The sequence below is a fragment of the Cajanus cajan genome, chromosome 2 (assembly GCF_000230855.2).
Source record: "Cajanus cajan strain Asha chromosome 2, NIPB_CcT2T_4, whole genome shotgun sequence".
NCBI classification, from domain to species: domain Eukaryota; kingdom Viridiplantae; phylum Streptophyta; class Magnoliopsida; order Fabales; family Fabaceae; genus Cajanus; species Cajanus cajan.
Window position 1 is genome coordinate 65,430,356 of NC_138518.1, and position 26,578 is coordinate 65,456,933.

Consider the following 26,578-nt stretch of genomic DNA (forward strand, 5'->3'; position numbering starts at 1 on the left):
GGTTTGGAGTCCTCAATTGACCGTCTAGAAAATATTTTGTAGTAGTTGAGACTCTAATGTATTTAGTATATGTACTGTATTATATATTGTGTATATTCCATACATTTTACTTTATGCATGTTTTAACTTTCGCTCTAATGTCAATTTTCAATATATATTTAGTATATGTACTGTATTATATATTGTGTATATTAAAGTCTATAACTTTAATATTTTTTTTGAATATCCATTTATTCGTGATAATATTAGTTATGACCTAATGTTAAGTTGATGACATAGAAATTAGTATTTGATAATATTTAACTAATTTTTTTTAAATTTTTTTTAAATTTCATTTTACTGCTATTTTATTAGATATTAATTATTATATTATTTATTTAACATTAAATTAAAACTTCTTAATGACTATATCAAATTTACAAATTTTTATAAAATTTGAAAATTATTTGATATTTTGTTACATTAATTCAAATTATTGTATATTCATAAAAATCTATTATAGTTTAATTTTAACTTATATAATAAAGTATTAAGTAATTTTTAAATTTTGTAAAAAATGTATAAACTTAATTTATTTATTAAAACTATTCATTTAATTGGAATTAAAATTTAAACTAAAAAAGTATTTTTAATGCATATAAATGATCGAATATAATAATTCTATCAAAGATTATGAATAAAATAAAAATTTCAACACCAAAAAAAAAATTATGAATAAAATAAGTGAATTTTTCCTCTAAAATTATATAATTAAAAAATAAAATTGTGAATTAGATATTGTAATTAGGAAAAAGCCAAATAGCTAAAAGGCCTGAACCAAAGACAAATACTTGAAGCACAAGCCAAATACAAGGTGGCAATGGTGACTGGTGGGTGAAGCAGAAGCACAGCACATGAAACGCCAAACCAAATTCAACATACCCCTTTAATACTTTTCAAGCCCCACCCTCACACTCACACATGACATAACAAGTTCATTTTTTTCTCCGATTAAATCCTTGTCCTCTTCCCCAAGCAATCAAACCTTCTTCCTCTTCCTGCTCCTCTGTATCAAACTAGGACACCCCTTTTGGCTTTTTCACTCTCTGCCTCCCAAAGTCTTTTCCTTTCTCTCTATGGCTGTCAATAAAGCTCCGTACAATGTACCCCATATCACTTCTTTAGCCTAATTCCCCAAATTGAGGAACTGGGTGGTTGGTGGTTGGTTTTTGTTGATGGCTCAGAATGTTTGACTTGTGTGTCCCACTAGTTTAATTCTGTTGTTTTACTACTTATTCTCTTTTAATCCTTCAGTTTTTTCTGCCTGTTATACCTGGCTTGCTACTCCTTGTTGCTATTCTCTCTAGGTTCTGGGAGGAATTATTTAACCTTGATTGCTAGAAGATTTTGTCGGGTTCAATTCATGACTAATTGGATTAGATTTGACACTGGGTTAATTTGTGGTTAACATGATATTTTCTTTATATTCTATCAGTCTCTGATTCAGATTGCTCCATTAGCCTTTTTCTTTTCGAATAAAAGAAATTGCTTCATGTGACCAGAACTGGAGACTGAAATCCTTTATTATTTGAGGGCACAATGGGTTAAGTGTACACATTGGGGGATGCTGTTCTTGATTGAAGTTCCATCATCACCAAGACGTTGTGTACATCAGTTTTGATCACTTTTTGAATTGGGAATTTGGACAGAAAGGCTTCAATTTGTCAATAATTGTGATAAGTGGGATATTTTAGCAACGATGATTTTTAACATAGTGATATTGTGAAGCATTGGAATGGTTATTCAAGAAAAGAGAAAGGAATTGCTCAGATAATTCAGACGTTTAACGTGAATCACAAATTAATTCCATCCCTGAAAAAGGATTTGTGTATTTTGATATGAGGAATGGAAGGAAGTGATCATTCATTAGTACCACAGTGGTTGAAAAGCAGTGGAAATGTCAGTAAGGTGGCTGGTATAAACAAACAATTCACATCATCACCGTACTCTGGTAATTGTTTATGCTTAGAGCTGAATACATGATAGGTAATATGTTCTTTTGTTTAAAAATAAAAGTAGTAAAGTAAGGAAGAAAAAATTGAGAGCCCATTTTTTCTTTTCTATCCTTTAGTTTAAAAGAAAAGAAATAGTATGGGGGCAGGAAGTAGCTTTAAGTGATTCATGATTTTAGCCAATTTTTCATTCATTCCGACAACCATGTTAGAAAACCGAGGGAGATTCGCTTGAATCTTTTAATGCTTGATAAGGCATAAGAAGGGAATTTTTATTGCGCTCTTATCTTCTTCCACATAAATAATAAATTTGTTCTCATGCAGATTTGTTTCTTTTTCTCCTACACATAGCAGTGATGTTATTTCCAAGTGGTATATTTTATGCCAAAAGTGAAATCTTGTACTTTGATTCTTCATGTATGATATTTTTAGTCACCAAATGTTTTGTCTGGCAAGATACTGTCATCCAGTATATATGGCATAATGGAAATAAACATTTAAGTTTTATTGTTTCAAATATCCTTCTTGTTTCAGATCATATTAGTTATTCTGGTCGTCAATCGAGTTCTAGTAGCAAAGGTCCTGGCCTCTCAAGGTCATATAGTAGTTCTGAGAGAAGCTGGCCAGATAGAGACTGGGAGAAAGATATTGACAGTTATGGCCTGACCTCAGCATCACATGATTTTCCTATGACCGTTGGAAGCAGTAGCAAGACTATGATGATGCATCAGTATAATGTTTCTGCAAGCACATCTTCTGTTACTCCTTGCACAACGAGTCTCAGTATGGCTGAGACATTGGCTCAGGGTCCACTTCGCTCTTTCTCACCACCACAAGTGTGTTTGATGTTGAATTCTATTTTAAGCTATGTATGTGTTTGAAAAATTTTCAGTACTCTTATGGTATATTTTTTTCCATACAGTTATCTGCTAGTACTCAAAAGTTTGAAGAGATGGCCCTTAAGCAATCTAGGTTATTAATCCCCGTAACACCATCCACACCAAGATTCCTGGTACGGTGTTTCTTCTACTTCTTTTTTCTTAAAATAATATAACTATGAAAGACATTCACTTTCAATTTATATTGATTTATTATTTTTGCACCTTGAGGGTTTTATGTGAAATTAAAAATTTCATGGTACTGCTATATGTTGCATCATGATTGATGTTCCTCCTGAGAATCTGCTAAACTAGCAACATGTCATATATTAAATGTATTTTTTTCTTTCCAATTTTCATCTAATGATGAATTATTTTAGAAATGTTAAAGAGACAAGCTTCTGTTTGTGGTGCTTACTTTTGAATGATTCTAGTTCTGATTTATTTAACTAATTTTTTTGCCATTTGCCTTTCTAGAAATAATTACTACTCTTATTACTTATTAGTAAACTGTGGACAGATGATGTCCTTCTCCTTCTCTCTCTAAGGGGAAGTATGTGAAATAGGCCACAATGGTTATTGACTTTTATATCATTATCTTCGATATTTTAATATTATGGAATTGTTAGTTGTAGTTTACATGACATAAAATCCTTAGATTTTCTTTGTATTTCATTCCTTTCAAGGCACAGAGAGAGTAAACAAATGAAAATGAACAGATAAGACTGTATAGTGTTAAGGCCGCCCTGCATTTCTTCACCCCTTTGGCCCTTCCCACCTTTCCCTTTCTCTTAGAAAGAAAAATGAAAGGAATCAATGATCCAACAATGATGGGACAAGGCTCCAAAGAAATTTGGTTACCAATCGGAGCTTAAAAAAACATGTTGGTGGACCAGTTGGATTGTAATTACTCTAAATTTCAGTATGCTTCAATGCATATGCTTAGAACAGCTGTCTGAGAAAATTAATCAATAAATAGCTTACCCATGAAAAGTTCAGGATAAACACCTGGATCAATTATGGGTAATAACAAATTTTCTATAGTTATTGTTTGCAGAGTTTGAACTTTTGTAATGATTAAAGGCAAACTGATGGGGATTATGGTGATGGTAACCCAATGGTTGTAAATATTTTTTGTTGTTTATTTTGCCAAAAGTTCAGTAACTTCAGGCACTAAATATGTTGCAGGTTGCTAATAGCTTAATATAAGGTTTTGCAGGAAATTAACACCTAACATTTAGTCAAATATAGTCATAATCTCATTAACATTGATAATTGATTATAAATGCATCTTTCTTATTTCACTTAAATATACATGGTTTTGAATATGATACCTCCTTTACTGGACAAGCCCCTGCATAAAACAAGGTCTGTCTAGTCTAGTAAAATGTAATTTTGAACCTTAGTTTTCTGTGTGCTTAATTTGTGCTTTACTCGATCCCTTTTCTGATTTGGATTGTATCATTTCCCCCCATTTATTTGTTTCTCTCTGTTGTACATGACCAAACAATAACAGTTGAATTCCTCGTGTTGTGCTTGATTGAGGACCCATACTTCTGCAAAAGAACTCCTTATCCACTGTATTTTCTAATCTCTGCTATGCTTGATGCATTGATACTCATATTTCTTGGAAGTAAACAACTCTTTAGACTAGTCTTGTACCAAAAACTACAAAATTAAGCAATTAAAACTTTCTTGGACAGGCATGAGTTTGTGGTCTGCTATGCTGTTTAAGTTAAATGCTGTAAAGAAAATTAGCATCACTAGCTAGCCGTTAATTATTGTGGGTAGTATGATATATACTTAACTTTGGAATACATATATCTTGTAGGTGGCTAGCTCATCAGAGAAATCAAAGGCCAAGATGGGGCAGCAGCAGTATCCCTTCTCCAATTCGCGTCGACCCAGTCATTCTTTACATGGTGCTCATCCAAACTTAGATATACAGAAAGTTGGTTCTGGTATTTCCCTTAATGTCAGTGTTTCACGAGAGTTGAATGGTGTCTCTTCAGTTGCAAAGGACAATTTAAATCCCAATGGTAGAGTAGTTCTCGGCCCAGTTGGTGCCACTAGATCCACTTCTATATCTTCTCCCTCTAGGAGCTTAAGTAACAGTCAAACCCCTTCGGCATGGATAACATTGGAGAAGAAACCCACTTTTCCTACCCAGAGCAGGAATGATTTCTTTAAGAATCTTTCAAGAAAGAGTTCCTTGGAAAAACCTTGTTCTGATGATGTGCCTATTGGCGTATCTAGTGCCTTGGAGAAGTCTGAACCCAGCACAAGGAGTGTCACTAGTTGTCCTTGTCCCATTCTGAAGTCTATAGATGCCTCTTCAGATGATACCTCTGCAGTTAACATGTTGAATGACTACAGCTCCATAATTACTGAGAATGGCAATGTTGCCAATGAATCTTTAAAACCTTCAAGCAGTGGAGATAAGCAACATAGCAACAACCCATTTCCTTATTCAGATGAGGAAGAGATTGCATTTTTGCGTTCACTTGGGTGGGAGGAAAGTGCTGGAGATGATGAAGGCCTCACCGAGGAAGAGATACAAGACTTCTATGAGAAGGTTGTTATTCTTTTGCTGTAATTCATTTGGAATGATGTTTGCAGTTGATGTATCTTTTAAATGATTGCTCTTATGATCTATGCATTTGTTTCCTCATGCAGTACATGAAATTGCAGCTGTGATCAAATATTCTCCAACACGTGGCTTCAAAAGCATGATTCATTACACAGCCACTTGACTCAAATTCTAGGGGATGTGGGGGAGCTCCATGAGTAAATTATGTTTATAATTTAGAAGTATGATATTGCTGGATTTGGGAAATGAAATTGATGAGACAAAACTTGTGCATTTACTATGTGTCTTGAGGTGCATGAGTGTTAAAATTAGGGAAAAGTGGTTGGAAAGTAGCTGTTAGATAAGGAGATTTTCCTTTTGGTTAATTAGAAAGGTCTATCAGAAAAAGGTAGAGGCAAAACATAGGCTCTTTACTAAGAACTAGAAAAATAATCATGTTGCATATAGTTTCCTGAGCATGAGGAGCAAATGAAGATACCAAAGATGATTTTCCTTTTGTCTAATAGGACCCTGCTAGTAGGATAGTATACAGTAATGCAAAGAAGAAGAAAAGGAGTATGAGAGAGTTCTTTGCTTTTCCTTTTCTGATCTTTTTCTTTGTTTTCCCTTATTATACTGAGTACTAATATTTGTCAAAGAGCTAAACTGCTACATAGAAATGTTTCCCATACTTCATTATCATTAGAAAAGGAAAGAGGGCAAGAAATTAGTTGATTCTGTTATTTCCCAGCCTTAGTCTCCTTTATATATTTGCATTTTTTCTTCTGAAATAGTCTTTGTGGCAATCCACTTATCCGTATCGGTAAGACTTTCATGGTGACGGTGCCTTATTATGTTTTCTTTATGTTTAACTACACATCGTGAACCAGAAATTGTTATGATTAAAATTATGAGTAATTTCCTATTCTGTAGATGCCAATTCTCATTCTTCCAATGAAAAATGGCCACGTCAATTCCCTATTCTTCCAATCAAAAGTGGCAACGTTAGCTAGACTAGTCAAATCATCTGGTATTGTGTTTGCTTCTCTCATGGTAGACCATGAGATTATACTACTCAAAGGGTTTGACACGAATGGTTAATGTGTTAAACTTAAGATAATAGTGTCTAAATTTGATTTTTGGTGGAAACAATTTTTGATAGATTTTATTTACCTTTTGATTGAGATAGATTAGTCTTAAATGAAACCACATATGTATTATCTCATGTAAATGCAGAAGTTGAGGAATAAGTGTTTGGACTTCGAACAACAAAAGTCAAGAAACCTTGTGACACTCTAGGAATCAGATTCTAAATCAATTTTCTTGTGTTCCTTTAACTGATGAAAAAGAATCTTACATTTTGGGTGTAAGTGTAACTTAAAAATTAATTTATATATAGAATTAGAATAGTCTCTTAAATACACTATTTTTTTTTTTTCAATATCATTGATGAGTGTGAGATTTCTAACACAATTCCATAAGTGGACTCATTGTCAACTCATATAATGAAATTAATTGTATTTATCTTTTAGAAATTATTATCCAACATAATTATATGATACTCCGAGAACTCAAACTTATTGTTTGTGGTAAACTGTCAAATAAAATAAATACATGTATAATTGAAAATGTTATTGTGTATGATAGTGGAGTAACTAAAAAACAGTACAATTCAGTTTTATATTTATTCTCTATAGTAGAAAGCATTTATAACCTAATTAAAGGAAAGAAAAATAAAATAAAATCTATTTAAATAATTTTGTTACTATAATTACAAAATATTGCTACCAACTACTATATGCATAATTACAACCATGATTTGCACCAACACTTCTCCTCCACGTAAAGCATAGAAATGACTCATACCAAACTTGACAAGTGAGTCATGAAAAACTTGACTCGCGATGACTTTATTAAGAATATTAGTTACTGTTTTGTAGTCTTAACATACGGAATTAGGACATTTTTTCTTTCAAACTTTTCATATATGACATTATTATCAATCTTCACATGTTTAAATCGATAGTGTAGTGTACTGGATTCTCTACAATATTTATTTGGGGTTTGATTATCAAAATATAATTACATAGTCCCCTCACAAGGAAAACCATGTTCATCTAAAAGTTGTTGCATCCTTAATAATTCTTGTATCGATTTAATCATTGCCATGTAAATATATTATGTGCTAGATAGTGAGGCAACCTTCAATATTTTTACTCTTCTAAGTAAAAAGATTACCTCCAACAAAAGTGAAGTAATCTATTGTTGAATGACACATTTTCCCTATAACACCCTAATTTGCATCATAAAAATAGTAACTTCCACGTGATTGTACATAGAAAATGAGGCCTTTTACAAGTTGACTTCAAATACTACAAAATCTTAACAACACCCATATGAAATTCACTTACCAACAACATAAGCCATATTTAATTGCACGTGTGATAAGAAAATCAGTTGACCAACTAGTCTTTAATATCTTCCTATGTTAGCAAGAACTTGATTGAGAAGTTCCTCTAAGCCATGGTTTTGCTCTATTGGTATATCAATAGGTTGAGTACCAAACATGCCAAACTCTTTCAATAAACCAAGAACATGTTTTTATTGTTAAAAGAATATCTCCCTTGGACATGATAACCTCGATGACCAAAAAATACTAGTCCCCAAGATATTTGATATCAAATTTAAATTGCAAGTTTTCAACTTATTCATCTCATCAATATCATCATTAGTAACAATTAGGGATGACAAATAAATTTGTAAATGTCGATTATGTCCGAAATCGTCTTGATTTTAATAAAGAATATTCAGTTTGATCGAGCACAACACAAGTACAAATAATATCTAATTTATTAAATTGGGTACGGGGACAAAAATAAATATATATTTACCCATTTCATATTCGTACTTGTCTTCGTCCCTATTCTTGTTTTAAATTTCTAAAACACCCTTAGACTTTTAGGATTACGGGACGAGGATGTGTTGTTTACTTTTATAGAATTTACTTGAGATTTATGTAAATTTTATTTTATTTTAAATTTATGTCAGATGAAACTTAATTAATGTAAGTTTTAAATTGCTACTATATGTTAGAATTTGTATTTTTTCATTTTTTTTGTCAAAAAAAGAATTTAATTAATTTATGAACAAGTACAAGTGTTAATGCATTTAACAAGTATACCAATTGACATGTATAATTATTTTGCTTATTTCACAAGCATACATCATCTAGATAATAAAATCCTTCTCTCTTAATACCATGCCCAATATTTTCCATGTTGGTGAGTTGTTGGTGAGATCCTGAAGAAGTGAAAAATCAAGATATATTAATACAAGACAATTTAATTGTTTAGTTAATTGAAGTAAAAAAAATAAATTATTGAGCGTGAATGGACAAACAACGTATATTCTAATTATAAAAAAGGAGTGAACATGATTGTGTCCTTGAGAACGATGTGGTGTATTTGTAGTCCATAAAAACGTCTGATCAATGGTCATGTGATCAGTATCACCTGAGTTAGTGATCCATCCAATGTATTTGCAAGAATCAACTTTAGTAAAAGCAAATTCAATATTACCTAGAGGACGAATATTAAAGTGAAGGTCAATAATAGAACCACCAAATGCAATTGTGACTAGTATTGGTGTTATTGGTATTACAATGCAGGAGTGAATATATATAACTCAACTTGACTCGATCCAACACTGATTTGAACATATTTAAACTTTGGAATTGAATCCAATACACATTTAAGACGGTTTGAGTTATATTTCGGTCATCCAACCCGGTTTAATACATAATATTTTCTTAAAAAGTCTAGATTTTATTAAATTATTATGTATTAATAATAAAAATTTATTTAGTTATTAATATTTTTTATAACATGATATTATATATATAAAGAAATTATTTATTTTAAAAATATATATTATTAAAAAATACCTTAATTTAAAGTTTTTACTTTTTTTCATTTACAACTTAACTATACATAATGTTAAAATTAATATAATGTGTCAAAGTTGGGCTGATTTGACCTTGTCCTATGTATTTTCGAACCTTGACTGGATTGTGTTTGAATTTTATAAAATGGTTTGATTAAAAAAATGCATTGGGTTTGGACAAAGATGGACTTGACCCAACTTAATCCATATTCACCCCTACTATAATGGATAATGAGGGGATAAGAGACATCATTACTACAACTTTATCATCCTTAATGAGAAAAAACTCTAACGATCTATTATCATTGATCTTAATCAAATTTGTTGAACAAAATTCACAAAAGTTGAAAAATTTTAATAAAAAAAAAAGATTGAGATAAGGAAAATGAGGAATAATAACACAATCCATAAGCATTGATAAGCCGAGGAGGGTTTGTCACAAAGAATTTGAATTTTTATAAGAACCAAGGGTTCCACATCAAATAGTAACTAATTTTTTCTCAATTAGCAAAGTTAATCTCATTAAAAAAAATCAAAAGTGTGTCCTACAAGCTAATGAGGTCCCTATATACCTCATACAAACACAAGACTCTGTAATCCTACTAAGGCCAATACAAACACACTAAATTAATTACAAATGTACAATTAGCTAATACAACACCCGATTAACACAATTAGGCTCACTAATTAAACATAACAATTGCAACACAAACCAATAATAATAGCAAATCCAAATCAAGCCCAACAAAGGCTCAACAAAAAATTAAAATTTTTACTAGCCAAAATATGAAAAAAGTTGACTCAAATTAACTTTAAGCTTCCTAGTCTTCTATAGTTTCCTCCTTTTTGAGAGAAATTCTTCCACAAATTTAAGCTCTTTATTCCTACTGCCCCTGCCTTACTATGACCCTTCGACTCCACTGCCCCTATCGAGCTATGCCCCCATTGCACTCACTACATTGTGCCTTCACCACACCTGTCACAATGCATTCCCATCTTTGCATTGCAACCTCAAGTCAGACTTGTCGTGGTGTCTAGATGGTTGCGACCTCTTCAATCTCAAGTTCATGGTCATGACATCTGGTTCTTCTCTTGTTCTCTAGTTCTTCCACTACGATGTGTTAATGGGTTTGCAGATTTTATGAGATTTTGTGTTTTTCTTGGTGTTTGTGAGTCTCAAATGTGTTTGAGAGTTTGTTTTTGTGTTTGTTCACTAGAGAGAGGGTTTGTTGGTTGACAACAAAATTTGTGGCAAGGATGGGTGATGATGTGGTGCAGCCTGTTAAAGGCAGGTAAAAAATTGGTTGTTTATAATTGATTTTGAATGATAATTTTAAAATTGATTCTCATGATTTTAAAAGTGAATACCTATTAAATCAACTATTGCAAAATTGAAAAGATAATCAATTTTAAAAGTATTTTTTTTTTTTTTGTACTAATGAGAAAAGGAACAACTTTACATATACAATGATTGAATAATCCTTATTTTTTTACGGCATTTTTTATTAAAGATATTTATGCCTTTTTATATACATGTTCATATAAGAGTAGTTAGCTTGTTAGAAAAATTAGTCGATTGTTATTAGTTTGTTTAGAGATAATTAATGTTAGCTCTAATAAGCTCTATATATGCATAAAGCATTTATACCTTATAATTATATCTTTTATTCAATCAATCAATTTTCTAAGATGGACTCACATAAAATAGTTGCCAATGATTTTTTTTTTATAGTATTTCTATTCTCTATTTTGAACTTTATCTGACCACTCACTTGGAATTACTTGCATTTTCTTTTAAAAAATTTAGATACTAACTTTTTTTTCTCTTCCACTAAACAATTTAAAAAATCATCTCGTTTTTTACTTTTTTTTTTCCCTTCTCAATCCTTTCTTAAGCCAGACATATATATCATTATACTATAATTGGATTATTGATGGTATGTGTATTGGAAAGAACTTATTAGACAAATTAAAGTCCACTTTGATATGATCAAAACTCCAATTCTTTAAACCTAAAAAATATTAATCTTGAACTATGACACAAACTAATAATAAGGAATTCATCAACTACCACGAATTAAATGAAGAGTCTCCATCGAAAAGGGAAATTTAAATCTAAGTAGCTAGGTTTACGATGACATGTGAAGTATCCATCACCACAGCTCACAAAGCTCGTGCATGCGTGGACTTATATGCCAGCAAGCGGCGCCGCAGCCATTTCTCTTGTTTTGCATCATCTATTCATTTATACTAAATTCTTCTAATATATAAATACAGAATTTTTACATTTTATATTATCGATTTTTATTATTAGTATGCTATTTAAGTTAAATATCATAATTAGTATGATAAAATATTTGTTATTTATTTTTAACTTGATAATTTAATACCAATGAGGGGATATATATAAGAGACGACATGTAAACGGATCGTTCTGGGGTTATTTAACTAGTAAAGAAACTATTGCTGCATTTCGTTTATATATATGTCGTCGGTTCAATACTTGTTACCACAGTTTTGAAGATCAAATACCTCATTCGAACTAGTATATTTTTTATTCATAAAAAAATTATATAGACAAAATAAAAATTAAATCTTAATCCTCACACATTACCTAATGTCCTCTCTAATCACTAGCCTAATCTAATAGTTCTGATTTGAACCGGTATTTATTTTGGTTTAAATAGTTCATTTATTAATCAATCAACCAAAAAATATACTAATTACAAGTCCTCATTCATTACCTAAGGTCTTTGGCACATACTTTAGGAAACAAAGATGCATGTTACCTTGATAACAAAACTAATTACAAATTCTTATACTAGAAAATAAAAAATATATGCATGTATATTCTGAAATAGCACACAACACATACACTCCTCAAATAGCGCACAGAAGAATCTCACAAGCTGTCGTCCTTCTTCAGTATTGTTCAAAAAAGAATTAAGTTTAATTTAATTTATTTTAAAGATAAATACAGATATGTTCAATAAAAACTATAGGTAGGAATAATTTATTTAATCAATTACTATAACTATTTTTTCATAGAAGAATAATTTAGTAATTTATATTAATTTTTTTTATATTTCAATTTATTATAATTTTTGTAACACTCATGTGTTTAAGAAGGTTGTTGTGAATTGTGTAATTAAGCAGTGATCAATAGGGTTAGTCAAAATTGGTTCAACTTTAAGGGGGTTTATATAGAGGTTTTCTTGAGTAGGGGAATTTTTTTTTTTCTCTTATACTTACAAAACCTTAGAGAGTAGAGATAATTCAGAATCCTTTCTCACCTTCTCCTAAAAATCTCCCTTGCTCTTCTTCTTTATAGCTGAACCAATTGGCTAGCTTGGAGATGCAAGGCTCTTGAAACTGATAAGATCTCTCCCTAAAGTCGTACAAAGTTTGTTATCTTCTCCTTCTCTCTTTTCGTCTCCAGATCATTAAGAGGTAAGAGAAGCTTGTGTTATACTTATGATTAATGCATGTGAATGATGTTGTTTGGAAATTGTATGATTGTCAAAATTTTGAGCTAAAATCATGTGGATGTTGTTGATAATGGTTGGGTTTCTTGATAGTTGTTTCATGAGTTGAAAAAGCATGATAATTCTTGGTTAAGATGATTGCATGTCGTTTTTATTGTTGGAAATGAGTTATGTATGTCTATATGTTGAATTTCGCATTACATGTGGTTAATTCTTAGATATATGTATGAATCTAGAGTTGAGAGTGGAAGGATTAAGTTGTTATTCTTGCTTCTATTCTTAAAGCTTATGCAGATTCTAGGTAAGCTTACTCAGAGCGAGAACTCATTCACTAAGAGCGAGAAGTCACTTGCTTAGAGCGAGGGGACTAGGGCTCAAGGGATAGTCCTTAACTTCACTTGCTTCGAGTGAATTTTGGAGCACTTTGAGCAAATTTGGTTCACTAAGAACGAGGGTGGCATCACTTTAAGTGGCCAAATCGAGACTCCTAGGGGTGTTCTCTATTTCGGCTTGCTCTAAGCAAATTTCGGGGCATATTGAGCAAGTTTCCATCGCTCAAAGCAAAACCTAGGGTGCTTGAAGCGCTTATTCCCCTCCTTTGCTTTTAAAAGTTGAAATACTTTGTGTGGTACTTGATGAAAGATTAAATATATTTCTTTGTCTGTTGATAGTTGAATGATGATTATAAGTTGCATGATGACTGATGTATGATTATGTCCATGTTGAAAGGTGTAAGTCAATTGATGTTTGATTTGTAAGATGCTAAGTTTAAGTCATATGATGATATGATTTGTTGACACCCATGAAGGTTGTAAGTTGATGTTGTGTGTGATGAAGTATATGATGTAAAGTAGTATGTTGATAAAATGTTATAGTTGTTAAAGTTGGAAGTCGTAAGTTAATATATACTAAAACACTACTACAAAAAGCGCATTTTACATCGCCATATTTACATCGGTTCACCAAAAACCAATGTAAAAAATATATGCGGTGGCAATCTTGTAAATAAATACAAAATATGAGCATATTTACATCGGTTGTTCCTAAAACCGATGTAAATATGAAGTATTCTACATCGGTTTCCTTTTAACCGATGTAGAAGGGATGAGCAATAGTGACTTTGGCGCCTCTCAACACTTTTTCCTTTCTCTCGTCTTCGACCAAACCCATCTTTAGCGCCTCCGCAAACCCTAACCCTCGACCCTTCCTTCTCTAACCTTCCGTGATTTCTTGAAATCAATGGCCAAAGGCACTGATTCTGACGAGTTCGTCTTGCTCTCTAGGGTTCGCTCTGGCCTCAAGCGTGAGTTTGCCTATGCCATGAAGGCCCAGTCCGAGATCTACGCTGGCTCCTTGGGCCAGACGCGGGCCAGCAAGAACCATCTTGACCCACCGCTTCAGCCCGTAAGCGCTCCAGGAAGGCCGAGGAGACCAAGCCCCCCGAGGATGCCGCCATGAGCGAGGAAGAGGCCAAGAGCGACGTCGTTGATCTTCAGAGCGATGATGAACCCAAGATTCATGCCGGAGAGTCTACGCCAATGTCGGTTTGTGAAGAAATTGAAGGAACTTCTTGCTACGGGGATTCTTGAGGGATTGCCAGTGAGGTACAAGAAGGGGACGAAGGTATTGTTTGTTTGGTTCTTTTGATTGTCTTGGTTTTAGATTTGAATTGGGAGTTTCTGCTTGATATGTGAGTTTCATGTGTTTGAGGATTTTTGTAGGCACGGAAGCCTGGAGAATCAGCGCTTCAAGGAGTGATTCGTGACTCTGGGGTTTTTTGCTTTTGTGAGATTTGTAAGGGGGTTGAAGTAAGTAAGTTGAGGATAGGTTACTTTTTTTTTGTGTTTTTAGAGTCTCAGATTATGGGTTTGTGTTTTTTTTTTAATTTGGTTTTTGGTGTAAGTAGGTTGTCACGCCCACTGTGTTTGAGCTGCATGCTAGGAGTGCAAACAAGCGTCCCCCTGGATGGGTTGGATGATTCTAAAGAGTACATTGCTACTAAAAGAGCTATGGAGGTTGTTGGGATCAGCTCTGATGAGCAGGTGCCACTCAGTAACATCCCTGTTGGAGAGTGTTTTCTTTCTCTTTTTATTGTTTTCATTAGAAAATTTTGCCATCCCTCTTCTCAGGATGCTATATTTCGAATAGTAGCAGCAGTGCTTCATTTAGGAAACATTGAATTTGTTAAAGGTGGGGAAGAGGAACTGGATTCCTCTCAGCCCAAGGATGAAAATTCCCATTACCACCTAAAAGTCGCAGCTGAGCTTTTGATGTAAGTGATGTTGTTTCTCTGGAAGTTTAATCTTCAAATCTAGTATGTATATGGTTACTTATTTATTTGTTTATGGTAGGTGTGATGAGAAGTCCCTTGAAGCCTCTTTCTGCAAACGTGTTATGGTGACTCGTGGTGACACCATAACAAAATCGCTTGATCCAACTTCTGCAGCTCTCAGTAGAGATGCATTGGCTAAAATAGTTTATTCAAGGCTTTTTGACTGGTAATTTCTGTGGTGTTTATGAAAATATAAATAATTTTATATATCCTTATGAAAGCTTATTTTAGTATGTATGAGTTTCTGTTATTCAATTGATGCGAACATCTGTTGATCCAGGATTGTGGACAAGACTAACAACTCTATTGGGCAAGATCCAGATTCAAATAACTTGATCGGGGTTCTAGATATATATGGATTTGAGAGTTTCAAGACAAACAGGTGCTTAGCCAGTACCCTTTGCTTTCCTGCTGTTTATATGAAGTGGGATTATTAATCAAGGAACTTATATGCTTTGTGTCTGAATTATGAAATAAAAGTTGATAAAGATGTAAAATTTTTATTTTATGCATTAGTTAATATTGTCCATAGTTTTTGCTTTGCTTGATGGATACCCAGGATAAATGGTGCAACAAAAACTTTTTAGCCAAAAATGCTTTGTAATTAATGACTATAGTGTAATTTCTTGGATTGACCTTTTTCTGTGCCTATGTTACTAATATTTTGAACTGTTCTCTGTAATGTTTAAATGGTCCTGCACAGCTTTGAGCAATTTTGTATCAATTTGACAAATGAGAAATTACAGCAACATTTCAACCAGGTTTGATTCTTTTATTTTCTGTCTTCTTGGAATTCATTATCTTGTAAACAATTTCTGTTGACTCAGTTAACATTTTATTATGCAGCATGTCTTCAAAATGGAGCAAGAGGAATATACAAAGGAAGAGATTGATTGGAGTTATATCGAGTTCGTTGATAATCAAGATGTTCTTGATCTCATAGAGAAGGTATAACATTTTCATGATGCTTGTTTTCTTTCTTAAAACCTCCCATCAAATAAAAACTTGGAGTAAGTTAATCGGTTATGAATAGTGATTATTCTATTATTTTTACAAATACCTAGATTTTTTGACAAAATGTAGCATGGCTAATCTTGGTCATTTTGCTTTAAATATACATCTATATATATGCATTATGTAGTGACGTGTGCATATGCATAGCCTTTGAGATTGTAAGATTGTCCTGCTTATTCTTTGTAGCATGTTTCCAAGATCAACGCATGAAACATTTGCTGAAAAGCTATATCAAACATTTAAAGACAACAAACGCTTCAGCAAGCCAATAGTTAACATTATTGAAAAATGTTTTTGGTTTAGTTAATAGTTTGCTAAGAAGTAAGAACACTTTGCCTACGTGAGATCTTATAATCTTCATCAATGGCGCAATTTTTATGTTCACTAAAAAATAAAAACTTCAGGGTCATTTAATGAAGAAATCTTGATTGTTGGTTGATATTTACCAAGAGATGAATGATTCTTTAGTGGATGAATACTCTTTGGTTGTGATTTTCATTTAATTTTACTTGAAATTTATATTGCAAGAAAATTTTTGTTTTATTCTTGATTCTTATTTATTTGCTATTTGGACTGGATGCAGGGCCAAAATGCATTTACTAGATCACGGGGTGGTCTTCCAGTTGGAGATGGAATATCTTTGAATTCTGGTGTGCATTCTGTTTCTGGTGTGAATCGTGTTGTGGGGGGTGGAGTTGAAAAGTTTGTTTCAGTTTTTTTCATTTTCTTTACAAAAACAACTTTATTCGGAAAAAAAAAATTGTTTGCTGAGGTTTTAGTGGCCACACTTATATTTGTTGCACTCTTGGATTTGACTAGTTAGAATATCCACTTGTGTTTTGATACTTATTTTTGGTTTGTTTCTTTAATGATATACATTTATTGATTTATATTTAATGTCTGTAAGCACTTGAGTTCAACTTTTTTTTTTGGCGTTCCAAACAATTGCAAAGCTTATGGTTATGCAATTGCAAAGCTTTTTTTTATTTTTTTATATGCAATCTACATCGGTTTAAGGTAGAACCGATGTAGATTTGAATGCAAATCTACATCGGTTTTTCTGAGAACCGATGTAGATTTCAACGCAAATCTACATCGGTTTTTCTGATAACCGATGTAGATTTGAACGCAAATCTACATCGGTTTTCTCACAACCGATGTAGATTTAAACGCAAATCTACATCTCTCTATTCTACATCGGTTTTATAACCGATGTAGATTACCTTTCAGAACCGATGTAGAACAGTGCTTTTGTAGTAGTGAAAGTTGTATTAAATTGTATAATGTGAGTGGTGTATTTCATGATGAGTTACGATGTTCAAATATAAGTTGAAAGATGTTTAAGTTGTAAAAATGTAAAGCTTTTAAGTTGTAAGTTAAAAGATAATTAAGTTGTAAAGTTGTATGTTGTTAAGTTCTAAAACTATTAAGTTGTTAGGCATGTGGTTGAGATACATGTCTATTTAAGATATACATTAAAACTAGAGGAGAGTTAAAATATTTTTAAAATTTAAATATTTCATTGTGTGAATATACATTGTAGTGTTTTGAGAGCCTGGTTGAACCCTTCAGTAAATAAGTTAGCTTCTGAATGGATAATTTATTTTCAGTTGACTCCTCTAGAATTTATGTGGTATTCGTATGGGAGTAAGGTCAAATCATACGTTTATGAATTGACTAATTGAGTAAAATATCAGATCGAATACTTAGTTCTAACCTAGTATCAAAGGGACGTAGTACTTGGAGGGTAGTCGGTGGACCAATATCATAGTCGACTTAGTGTTGTAAACTAATCTCGTAGTAGGCTCATACTCAAGTCATTCTACCCTAACAATAGTACTAGACTTCCTAGTTCAAGTAGCAAAACCTTAGAAATCAATCTAACTTATGTTAGTTGTTGTTTTTAGCTTTATGTTAGCCATTATTTCTAGCCAAGTGTTAACTGCTATTTTTGGTTTTATACTAGCCGTTGTGATTTGATAGGGTTTAGTCTTTTAAACTACTCACTTATGTTTTAGGAGATCTCCATAGTTGATATGCATAATAACACATCAGTTGTATAACTATGTTGTTATGTTGAATGTATGAAAGTGGATTGAAGTTGTACAAGTGGTTTCGTTGCTCTAAGTTGTTTGTGATGTGCTATTACTTATAAATTTTATACTGTCTAATATATAACTTACACTAGTTATATGTAAATATGTGTGTGTATTGAATGTTGTTCATGTTGAAGATGTACAAGTTGCTATTGATGAAAGTTGTGTCTAATGTTGTATGATGAAGTTTTTATGTTGTACATGTTGAAATGTCGAGAGTTGGATGGTGGGATGCTATGTGATGACTTGAATGTGGTTTACTTAAGTTGAATGTGTTGAGTGTTGTTGTGTGATGTGGTCTTTATATCATAAGCTTACCCTTTTTTTCTTGTGGTTGGAATTGGTATGATCATACTTGATATGAGAGTAAAACAAGATTAGTAAGTTGAGTTGTGTTGTTGATGGTAAGTTACATTGGAGGTGGCTCAGTTTTGTTTGTTGCTACTCTATGTAACTAGGTTTTGTATAAACACTTAACTGGTGATTAGATTTATTTTATATATAGTAACTACTTTTTTTTTATATATGTGTGTGTGCATGAAGAATTGTGATTTTTATTTCCTTCATATACAACTATGTACATGAGATTTATTTACTTGTTGCACGATAACCTACGTAGATGTATAATGTTTGCTTCCGCTAGTTGTCATTGAACTGTAGTAAGTATAGTAACCTATCAAGTCTTTATAATTTTATATTATATTAATTTGTCATTTTTTTTATTCTAGATCAATGTAAAGTTTTTATTGTTAATGAATATTATTGTATTTTATTAAAATTTAAACTTATGTATTATGATATATTTGATTTAAACTTTTATGTATACTTTAAATGTATATAAGAATCTATAAAATAATATTTTGTTTTAATTTTTAATATTATAAAATTATAATATCATATATTTGAATATTATATTTATTTAATTATATTATTTATGTATTATTTAATTATTATTATTTTATTAATTATAATTTGATCACAATTTAACCATAATCCAAGCATATTCCGCATTAAACATTGCGGTCTTCACTTATTCAATGAGCGATCTTAAAAACATTCTTTATCACTAACAATTAATGATAGGCATTTTTGCAAGTATTAGCTAGCTTCTGATGCTTTCTAAAATTGCAATATAATAGCCTCTACCGCAAACTGAAATAAATTAAATCTAATCCTCCATCAATCATATAAAAGATACCTGGTTTTGGAAGTGGTGACTAATATCTCAAAATTTTGATGATGTTACATTTTTTTACTATATGTGTGAAAGAAAAAACATGCTGAGTAGCCTTTTACTCAACTTAAAATGTTTTGCTTATTAAAAAAAAAAGAAAGTAAACGTTAGGGTGGGAAAGTACTAAAATTATTTATGGATGATTTTACCAGGTATAGTTCGATATGCAGCATAGTTAAATCGGTTTAATTAGACTTTAGCTAGCTGTGACGAAGAGGTTTTGCAATAAAACCCTTAAACGAAGTCAATATAGTTTGGCAACTTTTACACTAATCTTGAGAGACCATGGATGGTCCCAATCATGCAGCCAAAAGAAAATTGAAACCTATATAAACTTGAAAATCAAAATCTATACCTCTAAACTTTAAAATTTAATCTCACGACTCAATTTTATCTATTATGGAAAACAAAGCAATTTTTTTTTTATCCGTAAAAATTATGATGCCATAACAAAGTTCAAAAAATATTAGAAAAAGTAATGTTTAAGATTTACTTAAGTTGAAATTAAAATAGGTCAGAATTAAGTTTACCCCCATAACCTTGAAATCCTCATATTCATCATTAGTTGTTATATACAAAAAATCTTCCCTTGGTCGCTTTCTTCCACCATGTCATATTTTGTGTTCCAGTCATAGACCCCCAAATGCTGAATTCCCCTTCTTCTCTGGACACATAACCATTCCTGTCACTACCATCGTCACTTTCTTATCCCTCTCTTAAGTGTTTTCTTCATACCATAAAATACAACCATTGGATTGATCCAATGTCCCGGTTGATCTAAAGAGAAAGATTTGATTAATATTATCGGTTTTATTCAAGTTTTTAAAGTATAAATCCGATGATATCAGATCAGATATTGAATTTGAACATGCAGAATCTGAAATAATTTGAAGCTACTTAAAAAACACACAATATGTTGCGTAATTTTATAATTTTAAGTTGTGTATTCGATAACTTTATAATTCTTATATTGTATAATTCAATAATTTGTATTACGTTGTATTTCAAATTTCAAACACCTGATCTACTCATATATCCCATTTTTATTATATAATTGCTTTCACAATAATATTTGCGTTAATAACCATTTCCTAGTTATTACATATACATGCACGCTTAATTAGAATGTAATTAAGTAAGTTTAGTAAGAGTAATATAATTGGTCAAATTTTTTCGTTGTTACTAATTAGAATTAAAGACCGAATTTTATTTCTCTTGTATTTTATATCCTTTTACATAGGTTTGTATTAAAAATGAGACAAGCGTATGTAATTTTACTAAAAATTATCAAAGAAGTTAATGGTTACTTATGACCTTAAATAAAGACATGTCTTATTTTAATCTAATTTTTTTTTCTAAAATAAAATGTAATTAAGCACTCTCAAGGATTGAAATTCAACTTGAATTAGTTTTGATTCACGAGGAAAGCCAAGAAATCATTCATACGTTGGAATCAAATTAACAAAAATAATGAGAACAATTGCTTTCTTTAAGACTGGGAATAATGGTGATCCATGTGTCTCTGCAGTGTTCCAATGGTGACAGAATATCCCTTGTTTATCCTCGTGTGTGTGACGCTACATACAGTAATGAGATTTGCCATATTGCAAAAGACCATCATTTTTGTTTATTTATCTATAGTAAGAAAATATAATTATATTTTACCAATCAATTTCTATGTAAAGTGTTGTTTTTCAAAAAATTTCTATGTAAGTGTTATCTATAGACTATAGTAATGACATCAAGTGATTCATGTTCAAATCAATAATCAAATTTTATTTCTCGAGGTAGAAGTGTCAAATAATCTGTAATAAAAATCTTTAATTAATTATATCTTTCATTTTTTCTTTTCCACAATTTTCTCTCTCCATTTTGTTATATATTTTCCCTTCTTACACTACTACGTTTTGCTACATTTACTAAAATATTATTATAGATTGAGTAAATAGGTTACTTTACAATGTTTTCTATATAGTAACATTTTTTTTTATCTATATGTTATTTTTTTACTTATTTTCAAAATCAAAGTCTCACATATTGAATAAAAAAATGTCACATAAAGAGTATACTTTACTAAAATCTCAAATTGTTCTTCAAAATTAAAATTTCATGTCAAATAAATGAATGACACATAAAAAAAAATATAATTATTATATAGTGATACTAATTAAAGATAAATGAGCTTTGATGTTTAATATACATTATTTGCTAGTAACTAACTATAAGGATGTCTTCAACCTTAAAAACTTGTAGGAGTTTAGGAGTCATAAAGTATAAGTGATAACAATAGCTATATTAAAACTAATTATTATTTTATAAAGTTAATTAAAACTTAGCACTATCATTAAAATATTATAAAAATACAACTGCTAATATTTGAAAATTATTGCCTAATCATGTAAAAATGTTATTAAAATTTTTTAGCAAGATAGATAATATTCGACATTTGATAATATGTTACAAAAGTAAATTAACAACATTTATATATAATTAGATAACATTTTTTAAATATTGCCAAAACTTCTTTTTTATTGTAGTGTCATTACATCTCTTTTGTACAATTTTTTCCCTACCATTCTTTTTCTCTTTTTAGTGTATAGCATATATACTCCCAAATAAATGTGTGTGGAGAAAAAGATACCTCTATGTATAGGTTCTATGTGTAGATTCTTGTCTGGTCTATATGTGTGTGGAATATGAGTAACAATGAATTGAACCAACTCAAAAATAGTTTGAAACTCAATTTGATAGTTATCTTGTTGAACTTGGTTCATGAACTAAATGAATTAAACTTGAATTAGAGATTGAATTTGATAAATAACTGAGTTAAATTTGAGTTATATATAGTTTGAGTGTTTTAGTTCATGAATCGACTCGACATATAAATATATAATTTATATAATTAACTTTCTATTTAATTTTAGCTAATTAAAATTAGACATTAATTAGAAGTTAATAATAATAATATAATTAAACACTTTAGAATTTCCTGATTACAAATTGATTTTTCTATTATTTTATACCGTTAGGTGGAGTAGTTTTAATTTATATAGACTTTAGTTGTAATCATGTTTGTTTAGAGTCGTATCTTGTAGTTTTACAAAGTTAATAAGTTATGTTTTTTTATTTTTAAAAAAATAAACATTCATTTTATGAATATATTATTAGATTGAAATTTTAAAATGTATAAGATTCAAAAAAAAATTGAGTCTTGATTTATGTGATTCGAGCTAACGAACTAACAAGTTGAATTGAGCTATTAGCAAGCTTGAAACAAATCAAAACTGAAAAGAAAATAGTTCATGTTAAACTCGAATCGAGTGGTGAATTGAGCCAACTATTATTGATGCTCAGTTTGACTATTTTCAATCTTGATGTGGAGGAATTATATTAAAGTTTATATTATATATAATATATTAAAAACATTAATTACATTAATATAAAATATTTACACATAAGATAAATAAAATGTTACTTTTAATTACTAGAGTTAGTTTAGTGATTTGAATCCTATTACCGTCACTATAATTCCTATAAATCACAAAATAGATCATTTTTTAAAAATTAATATTACAAATATTAATAATTAGTTTCACAAATTATCAACGAATTTATACTAAAAATAAGTATTTGCATAAATCATAATTTCTAGTAATTATATTCCAAAAAGTTTTCTAAATTGGAATAAATTATTGTACTTACTATATTATTTTTTAGGAATAGTCAAAAAAATGTTGGAGAAGAATTTGTCATCAAATTGTTAGAAAGTATGTAAAGAAAATGTTACATTGCGGCGATGGTTATTGACATTGTTCTGAAAGTAAATCTCAACAAAACATCTCAATATTTGATTTGTTTCCTCAAAGTTTACATATCAATATACTTGATGTTAAGAAAATAAAACATTTGTTAGTGTGTCTCAAAACTTTAGTTGTCGATCCTGAGACAATGTTCATGAGCATGTAGAGTTACTAAAAGTCAATAATAAATGGTCTTAAATTTTCAAATAACAGTCAAATCAATGTGAAGGGAATGATATATAATAAAGTTCTTTGATTGCGAATGCATATTTATAATATATTTAAAATAAAAATGGATTATAGAAGGAAAAAAAATGTTAAAGTGGAAAATAAAATGATGCTAGGGGTATTTTATCTAAAAGGAAATATAAATATCTTCACAATAAAAAAGTTGTAGAAAAGAGAAATATAATGTCTAAAAGAAAGAAAAGAATAATGAAAATAAAAATAAAAAACTATTTTATCAAAAGTTTAAAAGAGTTGAAAGATACTTGTAAGGATTAGAGAAGAGAGAAGAGAGAAAAGAGAAAAAGAGGAAAGATAGAGATGTATTGCACAAGTTACAGAGTTATTACAGAGTATATATATGATATGTGTTTTTGTGTAAGTCTATGGGCCTAATGGGCTTTTAACTATAATCCCTTTACACTCCCCCTCAAACTTATGGGAGAACAAAAGTGAAGCCTAATAAGTTTGTACATACAGTTTGAGAAAGAAGGATAGGTGAGAGATTTTGTGAAGATGTCAGCTGTCTGCTCTAGTGAAGGTATATGTTGGACTGATATTTCTCTTTTATGCACTTTGTCTCTTACAAAATATAAGTCTAGTTCAAAGTGTTTAGTCTTTGAGTGAAGAATTGGGTTAGCAGCTAGAAGTACTGCACTAAGATTATCACAATATATCTTTGGAGTTCTTATATTTGGTACTTGAAGTTCATGTAGAAGATTCTTCAGCCAAGTAATTTTTGCAGTAACAGCAGCTAAACTTCTGTATTCTGCCTCTGTTGTGCTTCTTGAAACAGCTTGTTGTTTCCTAGATGACCAACTGACTAGATTACATCCTAGGAAGACACAAAATCCTGTTGTTGATTTTCTGTCATCAACATCAGCCTCCCAATCTACAGCACAGAAAGCAGAAATTTGTAGGTTGTTGGATTTTGACAGAACAATACCTGTGGTAGCAGTCCCATATAGGTATCTTAGAATTCTTTTCACTGCTTGCCAATGAGTGGCCTCTGGTTCTTGCATAAACTGACAAACTTTGTTAACGAAAAATGATATCTCTGGCCTAGTTATAGTGAGATATTGCAGGCTGCCCACAATTGACCTATATAAACTAGGATTTTCACAAGGATCTTTGTCATTATTGGTCAGTTTTAGGCTAGCTGTCATGGGAGTTTTAACAGGTTTAGTAGTGACCATGTTTGCTCTTTTTAACAGATCATTGATGTATTTAGTTTGAGTCAAAAGAAGAGAGTTATTAGACATTTGAGTAACTTGTATGCCCAGGAAATAATTTGGAAAGCCAAGATCCCTAACAGGAAACCTAGTTTATAAGTGAGTTACAACAGAATCTATCTCAGTTTGTGAGGAACCACTTATGATGAGGTCATCAACATAGATCAATATTAATATAATATTACTAGTAGTAATCCTGAAAAATAAAGAGCAATCAGATTTAGCAGAATTAAAACCAATTACAGAGAGTATCCTGAAGTTTTTGGAACCAAGCCCGAGAGGCCTGTTTTAAACCATATAGAGATTTTTGTAACTTACAGACCATATTCTTGTCTCCATTTGTAAATCCAGGAGGTTGTGTCATATATATAGTCTCCTGTAAATCTCCATTAAGAAAAGCATTAGCAATATCAATTTGTCTTAAACTCCAATTTAATGATAATGCAATAGTTAAAACAGTTCTTATAGTAACAAGTTTAACAACAGGACTAAACATTTCAGTAAAGTCCAAACCACTTTGTTGATTGAAGCCTTTAGCCACAAGCCGTGCTTTGTGCCTATTAATGGTGCCATCAGCATTTGTTTTGACTTTGAAGATCCACTTACAGCCAACCAAGTTAGCTCCTGCAGGTAGATTAGTCAGAACCCAAGTCTTATTGTGAATTAGAGCATTATATTCTTGATCCATAGCTTGTTTCCAGTTAGGAATGGCTAAAGCCTCTTTGATGGTTTTGGGTTCCTTGAAAGTATCATGCAACTTTTGAGTTGGAGTAGTGACTTCATAGCTTTTTGGTTTGAAAATGCCATGTTTGCTTCTAGTTATCATAGGATGATTATTGGTAATTGTTGGGGTAGGAGGCTGTGATGGTTATGTATGAGGTAAGTTTTGCTCATTTGTGGTGAGGTCATTACTACTTATGGAAGTTGGTGGTTCAGGATTTTGAGTGACAATATGTGCAGGATTATTTTCAGCAATTAGAGAAATATATGGAAGAGAATCATGTGAAAGAGATGGAGCAATGAGAGTAGAGGATTTTACGAAATCAAGATTACTAGCAAAAGGAAAAACAAATTCATTAAAAATGACATGTCTAGAAATATAAATTCTACCCGTTGAGGATAAACACATATAACCTTTATAAGAACTATTGTATCCAAGGAACACACATTCAGAAGTTTTAAAGTCAAACTTATTTTTGTTGTATGGCCTTAAAAAAGGGTAACACGTTGAACCAAAAACCTTCAAATCATTATAAGAGGGAGATTTTGAAAATAGTTTTTCTATAAGAGTTGAAAAAGCTAAAGTTGGTGTAGGCAATCTGTTAATAATATGGACAACAGTGTTAAAAGCCTCTCCCCAATATTTTAAAGGCATGGAAGCATGAGCAAGTATACTTAACCCCATTTTTGTTATATGTGTATGTTTTCTCTCAGCATTGCCATTTTGTTCATGAATGTAAGGACAACTAATATGATGTAGGATGCCATGTTCTTGCAAAAATTTCGTAAAAGCTATATATTCTTTGCCACCATCAGTTTGTATGCATTTGATTTTGTGATCTAATTGATTTTCTATCATGTTTTTAAAATGTATGAAACATGTTAATGCTTGAGACTTATGTTGTAACAAGTAAATCCAAGTATACTTAGAATAAGCATCAATAAAGTTCATATAATACATGCTTCCGTTAGAGGATGGAATGGGAGAAGGTCCCCACAAGTCACTGTAGATCATTTGTAAAGGAGCAGTAAAAGTAGTTGTAGAGGAAGAAAAGGACAA

The 26,578-nt window shown here is 31.1% G+C and overlaps 4 protein-coding genes across 4 annotated transcripts; 2 read left to right on the forward strand and 2 right to left on the reverse strand.

Annotated features, from left to right (window-relative positions):
• The first annotated feature begins 858 nt into the window (after window positions 1-858).
• Window positions 859-6,181, forward strand: LOC109814519 (uncharacterized). Its single transcript, XM_020378973.3, has 5 exons — window positions 859-1,990; window positions 2,526-2,827; window positions 2,914-3,003; window positions 4,701-5,444; window positions 5,546-6,181. Exons 1-5 carry the CDS (start codon window positions 1,885-1,887, stop codon window positions 5,564-5,566), a joined length of 1,263 nt encoding a protein of 420 aa, XP_020234562.2. The 5' UTR covers window positions 859-1,884; the 3' UTR covers window positions 5,567-6,181.
• A 7,585-nt stretch (window positions 6,182-13,766) lies between these two features.
• Window positions 13,767-18,797, forward strand: LOC145954468 (myosin-7-like). The gene is made up of 8 exons (XM_083068724.1): window positions 13,767-14,488; window positions 14,587-14,677; window positions 14,772-14,907; window positions 14,995-15,137; window positions 15,217-15,579; window positions 15,901-15,958; window positions 16,044-16,145; window positions 16,795-18,797. The coding sequence occupies exons 3-5, from the start codon at window positions 14,800-14,802 to the stop codon at window positions 15,365-15,367; spliced, it is 402 nt and encodes a 133-aa protein (XP_082924850.1). The 5' UTR covers window positions 13,767-14,488; window positions 14,587-14,677; window positions 14,772-14,799; the 3' UTR covers window positions 15,368-15,579; window positions 15,901-15,958; window positions 16,044-16,145; window positions 16,795-18,797.
• Window positions 18,798-23,973: 5,176 nt separating this feature from the next.
• Window positions 23,974-24,762, reverse strand: LOC109814495 (retrovirus-related Pol polyprotein from transposon RE2). Its single transcript, XM_083069844.1, has one exon. The coding sequence runs from the start codon at window positions 24,760-24,762 to the stop codon at window positions 23,974-23,976; it is 789 nt and encodes a 262-aa protein (XP_082925970.1).
• A 220-nt stretch (window positions 24,763-24,982) lies between these two features.
• LOC109814496 (putative mitochondrial protein AtMg00820) lies at window positions 24,983-25,624 on the reverse strand. Its single transcript, XM_020378945.1, has 2 exons — window positions 25,121-25,624; window positions 24,983-24,994 (listed from the first exon to the last, which is right to left on the reverse strand). Exons 1-2 carry the CDS (start codon window positions 25,622-25,624, stop codon window positions 24,983-24,985), a joined length of 516 nt encoding a protein of 171 aa, XP_020234534.1.
• Between the last annotated feature and the right edge of the window lie 954 nt (window positions 25,625-26,578).